This window comes from Prunus dulcis, chromosome 1 (assembly GCF_902201215.1).
Source record: "Prunus dulcis chromosome 1, ALMONDv2, whole genome shotgun sequence".
Lineage (NCBI taxonomy): Eukaryota > Viridiplantae > Streptophyta > Magnoliopsida > Rosales > Rosaceae > Prunus > Prunus dulcis.
The window spans coordinates 31,435,391-31,452,096 of record NC_047650.1 but is presented as its reverse complement, the minus strand read 5'-3'; the positions used below and the strand labels follow the sequence as shown (position 1 = coordinate 31,452,096).

Here is a 16,706-nt window from a genome sequence, read left to right as displayed (position 1 = left end):
ATGGCCACAGAACCTGATTTTGGTGATCACTTAAGGGTTGTTTCGATCACCAAAACCGCGTCTGTGTTTCCAAAAGTTGTGCACCCTCCAAAAATTCTCAGCCTCTCAAACTTGGACAGGCAGTGTCCAGTCCATATGTACTTGGTTTTCTTTTATGAACACGAGAATAATAATTTGTTCGTTGATCGTGATTCAGTTTTCAGAGGCTTGAAGTGTGGCTTAGAGGAGGCTCTGTCGGTGTGGTACCCGGCGGCGGGGAGGTTGACCTTGAACCCTAGTGATGGAAATAAGCTTAACTTGTGGTGCAACAACAAAGGAGCTATTCTGGTTGAGGCAGAGACGCAGGTTGAGATCTCTGAGCTTGGAGACCTCTCTCAGTACAATGACCTTTTGGAGAAGTTGGTTTACAAGCCTGTGTTTGATGGAGACTTCTCTCAGATGCCTTTGGTTGTTGCTCAGGTACGTGCTCATCAAATTGATGACCTTATTTCAATATGGGGAAATTTGCGTAATTAATAGCACCTAAACTTTTAGCCGTGTATGCTTTTATCACATGAATTTTCAATTTTTACCATTAACTACCTCAACTTTGCAAAGTGTAGCTACCTCATACGTGTAACTCCATTAAAATTTCCGTTAAATAAAATCACAAGTTCAACATATGATATTTTTAAAAGAACATTTTCATCAATTTATTGTAATTTTTTTCGCCAAATTTATTACAATTAAAAACATTTTTTAAAACTAACATAATTAAAAAGAAGAAAAAGAATTCAACCTAATCATCCCACTAGCTCCCCTTCCCCCTTCTCCTTCACGACAGCCCCCTTCCCAGCCAAAAGGCCACAGCCCACAACAATCCATCCCTCCTACCCCACCCTCGCCCTAAAACTCCCCTCCTCTCTATCTCTCTCTCTCTCCAACTGCACAAACAATAGGCCAAGCTCTGCAAATCAATAACAAATTCAGCCATAACTAGGTTTGCCAAGTTTGATTTTACTAGCACAAAGAAAAAAGGAAAAGGACTTGATTGCTAGGTTTTAATGTATTAGAGAACTAGGGTATGTTTAGCACTCTTGAGCATATCTTCCACTTTTTGTAAGACTTCACCTTGAATTGCAAATTGGTATTGGAGGAGAAAGACGTTGGGGGAGGCGAGAGATAATATGCTTGACTTAACAAAAATCTTAACGGAGTTACACGTAGGTGATAAATGGCTTCATTTTATAAAGTTTAGGTGGTTAATAATTAAAATTAAAAGTTCATGTGATAATCGCTCACATACTTAAAAGTTTAGATGGTATTTATGCAAATTTCCCTTCAATATATATATGCATTTCTTAATTTAAAGAGAAAAATCATGTATATATATGTGTGTGTTAATTGTTCAAAGACATTAATGTGTTTCTTGAAATTAACCCTCTTCATAGCTAGAACAAATCCCAATTGGACCAATTCCATTTTTCTTATTATTATTATCTTTATTTCTGTTTTAATAAATTTAATATTATTCATTATTTTTCAGACAAATCTTTGTTTATTCTTCATTAGGGTTTCTTGAAATTACATATAAGAAAAAACACCTTAATTTGGAAGCATTCTTCCTATACACTAAACAAGGAAAATATGTGTGTAACCAGTTGACAGGGACAGTGAGTCCGCCCCATATCACCAAAGTGTGAGTTTCCTTTTTCATGCATAGATTAAATTAATTTAGAGTAATTTAAATTATCGTTTATATATTAAAAAATATGTATGCTGTAATTGAATTAAGTTGGTTAAATTATTCTTGGAATGGTTACGTTGGTGTAGGTGACCAAGTTTGGGTGTGGAGGCTATTCAATAGGTATTGGTATCAGCCATTCGCTGTTTGATGGTCCGGCGGCATATGACTTTATGTGTGCATGGGCTTCAAATTCTGCTGTAATTATGAAACAACACAAAGCTTTGGAGCTGCCCAATAAGTTGCCAGTGCACGACAGAGGGACACTGTTGATGGGTAAGTTTGCTCATGAAGCTCCAAAAGGGGTTGGTGCAAAGTTGTTGCAAAATGGGAACGACGTCGTCCCTTCGGTATTGACAAGGGCTGCTGCCGTGGATCATTTGTACCAATTGATAATGCAAGCAGCAGCAGCATCCAGTGACCAGATAAAATTGGATCAAATTGAGAATAATTATGTTCATAAAACCTTTCATTTGAGCGGTGCGTTGATAGAGAGTTTGAAGAGGGAGGTTTTTGGTGGTGACATGGATGGTTTTTCTTGTTCATCCTTTGAAGTTGTTGCTGCTCACCTCTGGAAGGTAAATTTATCAATTCAATTTGCCACTGAAAATTTAGTTTTATCAAAATTACCTACCACAAAAATTATTTGAGTTTTTATGAAAATTCGACATACTAATGTATTCAATTGAGATTTTAAAGGAGTTTAAAAGTTCGGGAATATTCACTTTGGGTTGAGACTCCACTTGTAGTCTTGTATTAACCTACGTATACGAAAGAAATACTGTCTTTTTTTTTTCTTTTCCTTTTTTGGAAGTAGTTCCCACGTACCAGTTTATATGCAACTACTCATCAATCAAATCAAAGACATAAACTCAATAATCAAGAGCAACGTCAAACTTAACGAATTGTTGGGTTAATCCATAATAGTATTTCTTTCTAATTGTTCATCACAAAATTGAAGATTCATGAATAATTTAAGTGAATTTATCAGGCAAAGACGAAAGCTTTAGGAGCGAGGAAGGAGACGATGATGTGCCTGCAATTTGCCGTGGACGCGAGGAACAAGGTGGAGCCTCCACTCCCTGAAGGGTTCAGCGGCAATGCCTATGTCCTTGCCTCTGTTGCCCTAACAGCAGGGCAAGTAGAGCAAGCGACCCACAAAGCCATTGTTGAAAAGATAAGGGAAGCCAAGAGCTCTGTTACAAGCAACTATGTCAAGGCATATATGGAGGCAGTTGCAGGGCCCCAGACATCTCTGCCTCCTATCAAGGAGCTCACTTTGATATCTGATTGGACCAGAATGCCCTTCCACAAAGTTGGGTTCTTGCAAGAAGCAGCAGCCTATGCTTCTCCACTGGTTTCTCCAATCCCACAGGTTGCATATTTTATGCAGAATCCTAGGGATAATAGGGGCATTGACATGAGAGTTGGATTGCTTCCACACTACCTCAGTGCCTTCACTCGCTACTTCCTCACTAATAAATGAGCAGTGAAAACTTAACCCGCTTTTGGGGCTCACTCGGGCAGTGAGTCGAGCGAGAAAAGTACTGTTAGGATTAGAATAGATCAAGAGTTCGTTTGGTCGATCCAATGTAACAAAAACAAAGAACAACTTGCTGTGAAACTGTTTGATTTGTTTTGCGTCTACCTTTTCTCTTTTTGTTTGTAAGTGCTGTGGGGTGCGCCGTGGGGTGGAGTGTGAGCAAGTCTTTAGGTGGTCTTTGATGATTAGATTATTATAAATATATATACATATATTAATGATTATGATTTGCCATATGAGTTGTTCAAAAGACAACTATTTATTCCAAGATATATGTGTGATGGTCGTTTGGTAAAGCACATTACAGAACAAACTCAAATTAGAAAATTATGGTGACATGCATTTTTCTTGGTCAGACGAAAGATGCTTCAATAAATTGAGTCCTGTCATTATCTCAATCAAATCGTAATCTTCATATTCGTGTATGTAGAGCCACATATAAGACTAAATAATTCACCAAATTCTTCTTTCATTTTTGTAATATATATAAAATGAAGAAAAAATAAAGCTGCTGCATGTGAGGAATAGAATGCTAGTTATGCAGAATATATTAAAGGGAAGCCAAAGCATATATGTAGTGTAGTCAAAGAGATATCATTAACTACTCCTTAATACATTGCCGGGGCTGGATGACTGCAGATTGAACAAGCCCTAATTTTGTTCGATAAACATCTAAAACGGATTAATGTGCAACTAAACTAGAGAGAATGGAGACTAATTCTTGCTAGGAAAATACAAAACTTGATATTAATGTAAATATGTAGACAAATGCTCTGAAACTAGAGGAGTGAAGGACAGTGATCTCTCCTTTTTTCTTTTCTTTTTTCCCTATATGGCCATTGAACCTTCCCCGCCATTGATTTCGCCTTATCTCCTTTCCTGCATCACCAGTTCACGTTATTGAGTTTCAAAGAGCTAATGCTTATATTATCACTGAAGACCATCTATGTTAAATTTGCATTAACCAGAAATATACAGTGAAATGGCTGCACTGTTTCAGATTATGTTGAAAGTTGGCTAGCTCCAAACAGAAAATTTAATCAAGTGGGGATGATGAAAACTAAGTTGCACCTATCCGGAGGCAGAAACCAACATGATCTATTTTAACACAAAGTCTTTTAGCATACAGGACCCTACAAGGACTGTTAAGCCTCAACAGATCCCCAGAAGTGTTGCTAAAACTTGCACAAAACTACACAAAGCTCACCTTTATCTTTTGGTTATCAAAACATTGTAGAAGGAATGTCAGTGAATCCAAGTTCGAACAGTAATAAGCAAGGCAGGTAAAATAAGTTTCTTACCTGTTTCATCATTGCACTCACTAACTCATCCAATGACCCAACATTGTTGGGGTTGTAACCGCCCTGCAGCTTCCGTTGGTCCATAAGGTACCCCGGTCTCATCTTCAATGATGCATCCTGAGTCAGTTCAACATCATCATATTTCATGAGTAATGGATCGAGAAAATTAGATTGTCCAATCGAATTGAAGCCCATGTTTCTTTGGAAGGATATCCTTCTAGAGTCCGAATTTTGGTCAAAAGGAGCCACAGTATCATTAACCGGCATCAAAGAGTTCACTGAGGTACACATAACATCTGATGGGTACTGGGAATCCGGCTTATGGTCATCCCACCCCTGAAACGGGTCATTATTAATTGTTTGCCCAGAATTATTGCTGATTGCAGATGCTTGGATTGGTAGTCCAAATCTTGAATCCTGCGATTGACAGGAGATAGAGACATCAATCTGAGAGCTCCCAATTTGTGAAGACATAACAGGCATATTGTCCTTCAGGTTACTTTGAAGCAGAGTAGGTTGTTTGAATGAGTCACGTGAAGAAAATGAATTTGAGCAGAACATAGATGGCTGAGAAGCGCTTGACCAGTTGTCATTCAACCTACCATGATCCAAAAAAGGTGGTGACAATTCTGATCTTAAGGAGGCCCTTGATACAGAAGACTGATTTACATAATTTCTTCCAACTTCAGAATCTCGAGTGTGTCTTAAAATTGGGTTGTCTGCAAGCCCAAGAGCATCATTTGAGCTATTAAACACTTTTGCATCTGGGAGACCACTGGAAGTAGGATAAACTGTTGTACCATTGACAGCAGCAGAGAAGTCTGCAACGCAGGCAGCTTCAGTACCATGTTGTTGATCAAGTTCCAACGGTGCTGGCAGTATATTTCCATTACGGTTTCCAGGAAATATCAATGGCTGATCATTAATGGAGTTGCTTGGATTCTGTGCATGACTCAATTGAAACATTCCTGAAGAAGGAAGACAATGTAGACCCAGACCAGCAGGAGTGTTCAATCTACCAACCATCCCACTAGGTGGGAAGGATCTGAATGCATTGTTATGAAACTGACCAGGTCCCGTCAATGGATGGAAATTTCCAACTCCATTCACAGAAGTCATTCGCAAATATGAAGAATCAGAAGTCCCTAAGGCTGCCACCATATTAGCTTGTTGGTTTGCCACACGGCTGATTCTTTTCAGGTAAAGCCTATATTTCTGCAACAACAAAAAAATAAAACAACATAAGCTTCCTATAATAGAATATTAATACTGTCTTTTTTTTAATAGAGAATATTACTACTGTCTTGAACTAAGGAAATATGAGCATTCATACCTGGAGATGGCTTGCCACATTTTCTCTTGTAAGCTTTTCAACATTCATCAAATCTAAAATCTTTTTGGGTACAGCCTCTGCATACAAATAAATTTAAGCAAAAGAGTTAGTATTAAAAAAATCTTTATAAAAAACACAAAGTATGACAGATTTGGGACACATGATCTACTCACTACTAGGAATTTCAAATCCAGGCTATAAATGCAGAAACTTCAGAGATGATTTCAAAAAAGACCAAAAGATTGAAGAATTCCACATATTAAGGGTTATCACAAATACAAGGATAATTTCCTCAAATAGCTTTGACCAAGGATTAAGAACATACTGTCAATGCCTAACTGATTAACAGCGGCCACAAACTTGCGATGCAGCTCTAGAGACCAAACAACCCGAGGCTTTTTCTGGGTTGACGGATCGTCATTATCATGTCCGTCCTCATCACGATCATCATCCTCATCCTCGTCCTGATCCTTCCGTTTTTTATTGAGCTTTGCATTCTGATCTGAATTTCCTGTGCCCGCTGATCCAGGTCCTCCTTCACCATTTCCAGCATGTGACTTTTCTTGATTGCAAGAATTCTGGTCCTTTGAATCGACTTTCTTTCTTCTTATCACATGTTGCCATATGTTCTTTAACTGCTCAATTCGGACGGGTTTTAGCAGGTAATCACAAGCTCCATGGGTGATTCCCTTCATCACAAGCTTGGTATCCCCATTTGCAGACAACACTAAGAACATGTTTACATTTATAATTAGTAACGAATCCTAACTTAAAAACAAGAGCTGCAGAAGAGCTCCTACAATTCTACCAATATCTTAAAGATTTAAGATATCTCGAAATTTCAGAATTTAACAAAACAAATGAAAGGGATTTCACAGTTTTGTATTCAGTTATCAAAAGTTTAATTGGAAAGTTTAAATTGGGAAAAGAAAAAAAAAAAAAAAGCTACAGACAACATAGTGAAGATTGCGCAGAGTTAGCGTGGCTTTACTTATAACAGGGAGATCCATCTCAAGCCCTACAAGCTCGAGCAACTTGAATCCATCCATGTCTGGCATATGTACATCACTGATAACCAGGTCAAACTTGTTCTTGTTTTCTCTCAATAACTTCAATGCCGTTATTGCCTGACTGGTAGTGGTAACTGCAAGATCCATCAAGGTTACTATATACCCACCAAATTTCGAGGGGGAAAATCAAACGTACAGATGCAAAAAAAGAGCAACCAAAACAGACCAATCTACCACAACTCAACCAATAGAACTGAAAATGTTGATTGTACCTATAGAAAATGCAATAGAGAATTCAATTTGAATGTAATTGAGAATCCATTTGCTGAATGCCTGTCTCCTCTAATTGACTAGAATATCTAAGAGATAATCTTATTTCTAAATTCAAAGGAAAAAACAAAACATTTTCTCCTAATTTTAGTAAAAAGAATCAACCTTTTATATGCAAATCATCATTACAAGAAATTACAGAATCAGGGAGAAAATATAAAATTGACTGACAAAATTACAGAACTTAGAGATAGATATTCTTGTTTCTAAATTCAAGGGAAATAACATGACTTTTACTCCTAATTTTAGAAGATTGGATCAACCGTTTAAATACAAATGGATATTACAAGAAATTATTGAATCAGGGAGACATAAAATTGACTCACAAAATCTTTTCAAGAAACACATATCTAAGAAGCCATCTTCGTACAAACATATATTAAACTGACTTTGGCAAAAAGCCCCAAGTGCAAACAAATCACGGAGGTGCTATAAATTTACATAACCAAAATGAAAACTACCAACAGCAACACAAAATCTAAACAAAAAACACCATTTTAGCACCAAACAAAACCAGAAGGCATCACAGAAACCCCATTAACAAACCATGATATTTGCACCGACGGAGTAGAGCATCTAAGAGCTTAAGGCAAATGGGATCATCATCCACGGCAAGCACACGCATTCCAATGGGAAATTGGTCTCTGGGTTCATCAAGTACCCCCTCAACAGTCATTTTTCTCAAGCAGAGAACTTGACAAACTCGGAAAATAAAAATGGAAGAGAGAGAAGTGAAGTTTGAATGTTGAAGCCTCTTGCTTTTTTGGGTTTTGGACAAAACCAGCAAAACCCAGAATCAATAAAAACACAAAGATGCAGAGAAAATGACTTGTAAAGTCTAATGGGTTGGGTGATTAGAGAGAGAGAGAGAGAGAGCGAGAGAGAGATTAAGGAATGCGATTAGTGGTAAACATAGAATATTATTAATGAAGGTCTCTCTTTCTCTCTCTTGGTGTGTGTGTGTGTGTGTGAGTTTATGCGTTGAAAGAGAGAGAAAAGGAATTTGAACTATGTATGGACTGTGAGAGAAGGAAGAAGAATTAGACTCTGTAGACTTTCCTGAAATGGACCCTTTCTTTTTTTCTGGTTTTGGGTTCAGTTGATTCTCATTATTATGATCTCGCATTAATTTTGATTTTGAGTTTCTTCCCTTCTTAATGTTTTTTGTGTTATGACTTTTTCAAAAATAAGAAATTAGAATTTTTGGTACCCAATAAGAAAAAGGAAATTCGAATTTTCCAAATAAGGAACAAACGAATTAGCATTAAAACTGAAAAATACATATGGGGAAAAAGAGAATCTTACCAAGTTGACTGGTTCTTTTATGATTTTATCTGCAGCCGAAAGATTTAACTGAAGATTCTGATATGATTTATTAAATGGAAGAGAAGTAAATCCACAAAAATGTTTTTCTTTTTCATAAAATACAACATAGCCCGCCCGGTTTTTCTACTAGTTATTCATGTTTCTTCAATAAAATACTATCGTCTTCCTCTCAAAAATGTTTTTCTTTTTCATATTCCTTTTTGTCAAAATTTCCTAGTTGGTTCTTTTAATATTATATTTTCATTAGATTTTGTTGAAATTTACATGTAGTCTATGCATTGTCTTGACTTTTTCCTTCATGTTTTTGCAAAAGAATGTATCGCATGCAACATTTGAAATTCAAATACAGTGGTCTAGATCGGGATTTAGGAACCCGAGTTAATTTGGTGCATTATAAATGTTAAATACTTGTCGATTTGTAACTTATTTTTCCACCATGATTCTTAGGAAACACCCAATCTAGAGTTGCAATTTACATGATATTGTTAAGATTTAGTTCTATATTTGGTTTCATAATTACCTTCAATAATGAGGGAAAAAAGATCCTTTTGGTCATAAAAAAAAAAAAGATCGAAGAAGAATGTTTGGTCATGTAAAGAATATAACATAAGTAGCTTTTGTTTCAATATTGAATAATGAATATTGTAGACTTTAAGAAATATTATTTTTGGAAGGCTTGTGGTAGAAAACAAATCTCTTCTTTTTCATAACATTTTTGAATTTCTTCATTATCTTCTTCCCTTTTTTGGCTTGGAATTTCAAAACAAGTTCCCACAATATACTGTTTTTAGAAGAAGTGAAAAAGGGTCTTAACCTGCATTTGAACCCCTCTAACACCTTAGTAGTGTGTATGAACCCCCTTCTCCTTATAGTTTAGACTATCGCTTGTATTTTAAAAAAAATTTATTATCTTTACATATATATGTTGATTTTTCTTCCTTTTGAAAGATTAACACATTGGAAATTAAAAAACAGCCAATGTCTTCGTTTCAAACAATTTTCTTTAGTCAATGATTTGGCTGCTAATTTTCTTTTTAATTTGGTAAGAAACTTGTAAATGAAGTAGTTAAAAACGATTCTCTTCGAATTTGACATGTCGTGTTAAAAACGATTCTCTTCGAATTTGACATGTCGTGCTCATCTCCTATAAAAAAGCTATATTATTCTTAATTTTGGTCTAAATCAAAGAGCATGGCCTCTTTTAATTACACCTAATTAAGTTGATACAATAAAACTAGGTGCATTTATCGTTTTCCTCTTACTGTGAATTTCAAAACAAAACCACTCCCCCAAAAAAAAGAAAGAAAAAAAAAGATGAAAAAGAAAGATATATACCCGAAAATCACACCTTAATAAGTGAGAGAGACAAATCCAGGAACCTGTAAAGGGTGGGTGGGTGAACCGTGGATTGGAGAAAGAGACACAGTGATGATTATTACACAGAGAGAGAGAGAGAGAGAGAGAGAGAGAGAGAGAGAGAGCCAATCCTAAGAAAAGCTAGCAAGCAAATCAATCACATTCAAGTTTAATGGAAAACCCACTACCTAGCCTGGTCCTTGAGTGCGTCATCGATTCATTTTAGTGGAGAAAAACGTAGCATGAGGCTTTTCGGATTTTTTGTGTGAAAAGTTATAATCTTAGACAATGTGATTTACCCTAAATCCCTAATATAATATTATATTTAGTGGTTTCCATCCGTACTTAAGCCCTCAAAGGAAAGTTAAACAAGTTTTCATCCAACTTCTATCGGCGCACAAACTGTATTAGAATACCAATACAAGTAGCTAGACTAATTAATTAAATCATTATATATAAATAGCGTTTTATGGATGATAATATTCTGATCTTGCAATCAAACTGTAATTGAAACCTAACATAGTTTTATACTTAAGAACTCATTTAGAGTTATCATCAATGACCAAGAATGAAAATGACTCGTCGTAATTTATTAAGGGGCCATTAGGTGGTCAGCAAAAATCAACAGCCTACATATAGGTTGATTGTAAAATAATCTTAACATCAAAGATTAAAGATTGATAATGATATAATTAAGTTACTTCCTACGGCATCTTGGATTGGAGGATCATGCAACCATTATCTGGCTCAAAACGAGACACCAATGAGCTTATATAAATAAATACACGATGATCAAAAGCAGCATCATTGACTAAGGCAACAAATATTAATAGATAACAAAAGCTTATCCCTCTTTCTTGTTCTCTATAAGCATGAAATAATATAATATAGTTATGCTTTGTTGTGATATGCATTATTTTAGAAGATTCATGTTGGGTGCAAAATCTTGAGATTCCTTTGCTTTTTTGAGTCACATGACTTTCCGTTTGGCATGATTATATTTTAAGAGAGGAGGGTAGGGCGTGGTGACTAGTAGGGGGGAAGGACAATATGCAAGTTGGCTAAATATAAGGCAGGCTTGTGAATGGTGAAGCTTTAGCTAATCTTGTCTCCTATGAGGTATATATGCTCACAATTTTTAAACATGTTGAGTGACTTTCCTACAACCTTCCTTTATCTTAATCGATTACCTCATCATCTAAGTATTTTGCTATTTTATTCTTCAACGAACACACATACGAATATGAACGGCTGGCAATTAGTGAGGGATAGAGATGTTGAGTTGTCTAAATTCTTAAATGCGAATAGAGTTTTAGGTTTGTACAACGCTTGTTATGATTTACATGTTATGTGTGATTTACGATTAACTTTATGGTAATTAATTTTTATTCTACGAGCTTATAAGAACCAAGTGAAGCAATTGTTATCTTAGAAGAAAAGAACCAAGTGAATTTTCACGTTGTTTTAAATCATGGGAAGCCACGTAAGAATGGCAATTGCGGATTTATTTCTGTAAAGCCAGGCAGCTGAGTTTTTTCACGTAAGGCCTGCATATCTGCAACGAAAAAGATGAGAAAAGTAAAGAGCATAAGATGCTTGCTAGAATACAAAATAAAAGACTGCACTGAACTGAAGAAATATGAGCATTAATTTATAGCTGGAGATGGCTTGCCACATTTTCTATTGTAAGCTTTTCAACATTCATCATATATCTAGAATCTTGCTGGGAAGAGCCTCTGCATAAAAAAACAAACATATGAGCAATTGCAGAATTTAAATAAGGGAACCCAAAAGATTGAAGAACATACTGTCAATGCCCAGCTTAATAACAGCAGCTACAGACTTTTGATGCATTTCTGCAGTCCAAAAAAATGTTTGGGGCTTTTTGTGCTCTGAATTTCGGGTGCATAATTGCGAGAATGGTCCAGCAGATCGTTCACCACTTCCAACATGAACATGATCATCAAATATACCCTGAAAAAAAAATTCCAAGAGAGAGAATAGTATCAAAGAAAAGTTTAAATAGTGAAGCCTCTTACTAGGCTTGGAAAAACCCTTCACAAAACCCAACTTGCCTGGTTCAATTTGGCTTTGGTATAAAGAATCCCAATATTAGAATGTTCCATTTTTTTTAATTCCATCCTTTTTTTTATGGGGGAAAATTCATGGTTTTATTTGAGGAAAAAAAAAAAGAAGGAAGATATTTAGTCATATACCAATTCTTAGCACTAAAACTATAAATAAACTCTACACCATTTAATTTCTATAAACAAACCCAAAATATGATAGTTGGCCTTATTGAATTTAATTTTGATTATTAAATTACTTTGATGCCCTATTGAGTGTTTTGAGCTTTTTTAATGAAGTTTTGGGGTTTAGTTTGTTTTAAGAAATCAATGGCAGTTTTGTAATTTAAAAGAAGTTAAAAGACTTTTTGTTATGTTGTAAATGGGTTTTGAGTATGTTTCTAAAATCCATTTCATATAGGGTTTTTTTATAATTTGGGCTCCTATATTGGGTGGCATGTACTCATTAATTTTGTCCGAAGTTTTTTAGCAATAAACTTGGCACTTTAAAAAATTATTAATTAACATAGTTGTGTAATTTGTCATTGTTTAACCAAGATGTGAACTAATGTATATCCTTATTTCCACAATGGTTTTCAAACCACATAAGCTTAGAGTTGCGATTTTGCATGATATTGTGAAGAATTAACTCTAGGTTTAGTTTCATGTTTACCTTGAAGGAAAAAAAGGAAAAAAAGAAAAAGAAGATGAGCCTTTGGTTATGTTGGAAGAATATTATAATTTTTTTTAATACAAGTGATAATTTATTTTAAATTAATCTAAACTATGAGGAGGGTAATTTGAACTCGGATGCTAAGTGAAAAGCACATCCGCTCTAGCCAACTTGGTTATGTTCGAAGAATATCATGATAAGCAATCATAGTTGGAATCTTTTTAATTATTTGACGAAAGAAGATTCAAACATAGAATTCAAATACATAGATAAATGTTCTTAATTGATTGCGCTACAATGCCCTTGCTACAATGTGATAATTAACCATACAACATAAATACAAATAGATGATAGTGGGCTACATGTGGAGTAGTGGATATTCCAATTTCCCTTCAGTATTTCCAAGCATTTGAAGCTGCCAAACAAGAAACAAAGAATTAGAAATTTAAAATCAAACCTAATTTTAAAACGAAACGAAATACTAATGAGGTAATTGAGTGTGGGCTGGAGACTTACCTTGGCTTGATATAGTCCAGTCTTTGTCTTGACCCAGAGCCCAAAAGAAGTATCCACCCAAGCCTAGCGACTTCGCAAACCGGACCTTTAAGTTCACGGATCGGACGTCATCATACCCGATCCAAGAGCTACCCGAATAAGAATAATACGCCACCGCTTTGCTATCAAATACAACAGTTGCATTAGTTCTCTTGTTAAAATTCACTATTTGGTGAAAAACCAAAACGCCGTCCCCAGGCCCAACACCCAAAGCAGGCACTCCAACCCGATTCACGATCGGGTTCTGGAGCGTCCAAGTCCTCCCGTATAGTGGCAACCCCATGACGAGCTTATTGGGCGGTACTCCGGCTTGGATCCATGACCCGATTCCATAACTGGTACTAATATTACTCTTGGAATCATACAACGCAGCATGCAGCCCAGTGAAATTTTCCCATGACCCGTGATAATCAAAGCACATCGGGCTCGCCCAATCCAGATATTTACTTATTGCCCAGGCTGGATACGCTCTCGGGCCGCCGTAAAAGGTAAATTTCGACGCATAATATACCGCGGAGGTTAAAAGTAAACGCGGTTTACCGCTAATTCTAGCTTCATTGTCCAGAGCTTTTCTCCATTCCTTGTACAGCAAGGCAAGATTTGACATGTCCACAGCATCAGCCGGGAATTCCCAGTCCAAGTCGAGACCTTGGAACCCGAATTTTCGAGCCACTTCAATGGAGGAACTGATGAAGGCTTTCCGGGTCAGCTGGGTGCTAGCCATGAGTGAAAATACTGTTGCGTTGGTACCTCCGCCGCCGATGGAGAGAAGGGTTTTGACGGGCGGGTTTCGGGTACGGAGAGCTCCGATGAATTGGGGTATTGTTTTTTGGTCGAATTGGGTGAGGTTGAGTTTGTAAGTGGTGGGTTCGGGTAAGAGGAAGGCATAGTAGATGTGGGTAAAGTAGGAGGTGTCTATAGAGGAAGCTGGGAATGTGTTAAACGATGGCCAATATGCTGCTCTGATCCCTTTGTGAGGTGGATGAACAGAAGGAAACTGGTTTGCTTCAGAATTTTGAAGTAGAGTTGTGAGGAAGATTACAAAGATGAGAAAAGGCATGAACTTTGGGGTACCCATTATTGCTGCTCTGATTTTTGTCAGGGTTTGATTGCGTTTGTTTTATAGAGCAGGCGAGTGCATAGGCTACGGTTTGAATCAACCAAGTTGTCACAATTGGTTTTATGCTTGGAAGTTTATGGTGGAAGTTTCCTGCTGGAGATGTTTTAATAATTTTCAAACTAGATTAGCATGTAGGGGTCAAGGAGGAGGAGGAAAATATCAAACACATGCAGCCAAACTAGAAACAAACGGAGGAAGAAAACTTCTTTCTGTTTGGAATGGAATAGTAAATAGAAAGAAAAAAAAAACAGGGTAAGTTAAATTTGGTTGCGGTGGTCTCAAATATAAATACGAGTCTGCAGACCAGTTGCTTCTGTCTCTTTCTGTCCTAGCTAGTTTGAGTCTAAGTGTTTTTTTCTTCCAGTCCACTAATTTACAGGGTTTGGGTAAAACGCATGAAAAAATTGAATAGAAAAGTTGGACTTGTGCTGTCAATAAAATTAAGAAAATTCTTTCAAGCATCAAGTTCTTAAGGTTTGAATGATGGGGCAGCCACTAACTTTGATCTTGTTTTGAAGCATACAGTCATGAATCATGATCACATGCACTGATCTGATATCTGGTTGAATCCTTGTAAGACCACAAATGCAGTTGGCAATTGACAATTGAACAAGTCAAGTAGGATTATAATTGGTGTATCTTAACATCCCATGTTAGATAAACTGAGTGGTGATTGGTGAATAAAGCAAGCCACTGACTTGATGACTTTCTAATGGTTATCTAGATGTTTATTGTATGGTTCAGTGCATTTTGATTGGTCCAATCAAATCAGCAAAACTAGCCAAAGTTGAATGCTTCAGCTTCAAAGTGGGTAAACTTCACTTTATATATTTAATATAATGATGTTGCACATTTCTCAATCAAAATGTCAAATAGTTGCTGGCAAAGAAAGTCAAAAGCAGAGAAAGCATGGATCCACCTCAGCAGTTAGAGTCGGCAGACCCCTTAATTAGGATATGAATGAGCCCAAATTAAGGCCGGGCCTAGTGGCTTGGTCGACCCACTAACAAGCCTGAGCTGGACTGAGGTTCACTAGAGTCCACTCTTGGTCTTTTGGTACAAGACCAAGAGTGGGGAAATGTAAGTGGAAGTGTCTGTATTCGTGTGCGAGTGGTTTCACTTCAAACTTAGGGTTGGTGATATGGAAAGTATATCTGTACGTGGAGGAGGAGAGACGAGGATGACGAGGATGATGATGGATGGAGGAATGGAATAATGGAACTTTCCTGTGTTTCTTCTTTTAGAGTTTTGAAGTGAGAAGTTGGCTTAAAGAGACAGAGAGATCTTGAAAAGAGATTTCGGTCCCATTTGATATGACTATGAATGTTACATGGAGAATCATATGGGGGTGTCTGTTTCGCTTAAGTTTAGCCAATCAGGGTAAAATGCCAAACTCCACTCAGAACTCAGTCAGTTGTTGTGAGTCACTCGATGCCCATTTTATTCTACCAAACTTTTATGTGGGGTTATGATTGGCCCAAAGAAGAGAAAGTTGCCTAAAATGACTTTATGCCCGTGCAATAATTATCAATATTAAAACTCAGATTATACTTATCTTTCGGGGTTAACTTTGCTGATTTATTTCTGTTTAAATATTAATAATGCACCATGTAACTGCACTATCATTGCATATTGGCATGAGCAACTCCACGTCACCTTCACCCTTTTTTATTTGTCGGCCATTTGTCGCCTTCTCTACCATTGACAAATCATCTCTCCTTTTTTTTCTTTTCTTTTCTTTTTTCTTTTTTTTCCTTTTGAAAAAAATATAAGAATATTTGGCTTTATGCCAGCGACCCAAATTGGCTTTACCTGTCTGTCAACTTAGTTTATGTCTGTACTTTGCGTGCTAATACTATATTACTGTAGTAACATGGACTCTATGAGAAGTTTAAGATTAGATTTTATATTTAGAGCCCAGACAATTGACAACAGCTAGCTAGAATACGATAAAATTTTGGAGGAGAACAAATAAAACATGCACTTATTGGCAATGATAGTTAATTATATATATTTGATATGGCTATTAGGTTATGAAAATGACAATTATAAACCTAGTAATTATCTGAGGGGGACGGGGGCACTCTATTGGAGATAAGGTTCATGCTCCCGCCTTTGATTGAGCATGTAAGGCTACTCAGTTAAACCGACGACTGAGTCCATTAGTGTAGAGATACTCGCTTAATCCTCAACGACATAGCCCGATTTTTGTACTAGTTACTCTCCTCTTTCTCAATAAAATGCTATTGCTTTTCTCTAAATAAATTATAAGTAAAAAAAACCAGTAATTATAACATTTACTCCACCTAACATGTGTTGAGCCTGTGATCTAGTTCTCCAGTCTAGTTTTTCAAAGGGAAGATATGATTA

At 36.5% G+C, this 16,706-nt stretch overlaps 3 protein-coding genes across 3 annotated transcripts; 1 reads left to right on the top strand and 2 right to left on the bottom strand.

Annotated features, from left to right (window-relative positions):
• Window positions 1–3,411, top strand: LOC117615544 (brassinosteroid-related acyltransferase 1). Its single transcript, XM_034344644.1, has 3 exons — window positions 1–459; window positions 1,813–2,301; window positions 2,715–3,411. The coding sequence occupies exons 1-3, from the start codon at window positions 1–3 to the stop codon at window positions 3,207–3,209; spliced, it is 1,443 nt and encodes a 480-aa protein (XP_034200535.1). The 3' UTR covers window positions 3,210–3,411.
• Window positions 3,412–3,788: 377 nt separating this feature from the next.
• Window positions 3,789–8,105, bottom strand: LOC117615745 (two-component response regulator ARR12-like). The gene is made up of 6 exons (XM_034344885.1): window positions 7,787–8,105; window positions 6,892–7,044; window positions 6,226–6,627; window positions 5,901–5,977; window positions 4,568–5,782; window positions 3,789–4,145 (listed from the first exon to the last, which is right to left on the bottom strand). The coding sequence occupies exons 1-6, from the start codon at window positions 7,914–7,916 to the stop codon at window positions 4,134–4,136; spliced, it is 1,989 nt and encodes a 662-aa protein (XP_034200776.1). The 5' UTR covers window positions 7,917–8,105; the 3' UTR covers window positions 3,789–4,133.
• A 4,763-nt stretch (window positions 8,106–12,868) lies between these two features.
• LOC117613342 (class V chitinase CHIT5a-like) lies at window positions 12,869–14,732 on the bottom strand. The gene is made up of 2 exons (XM_034341957.1): window positions 13,178–14,732; window positions 12,869–13,076 (listed from the first exon to the last, which is right to left on the bottom strand). The coding sequence occupies exons 1-2, from the start codon at window positions 14,292–14,294 to the stop codon at window positions 13,054–13,056; spliced, it is 1,140 nt and encodes a 379-aa protein (XP_034197848.1). The 5' UTR covers window positions 14,295–14,732; the 3' UTR covers window positions 12,869–13,053.
• Window positions 14,733–16,706: the final 1,974 nt, after the last annotated feature.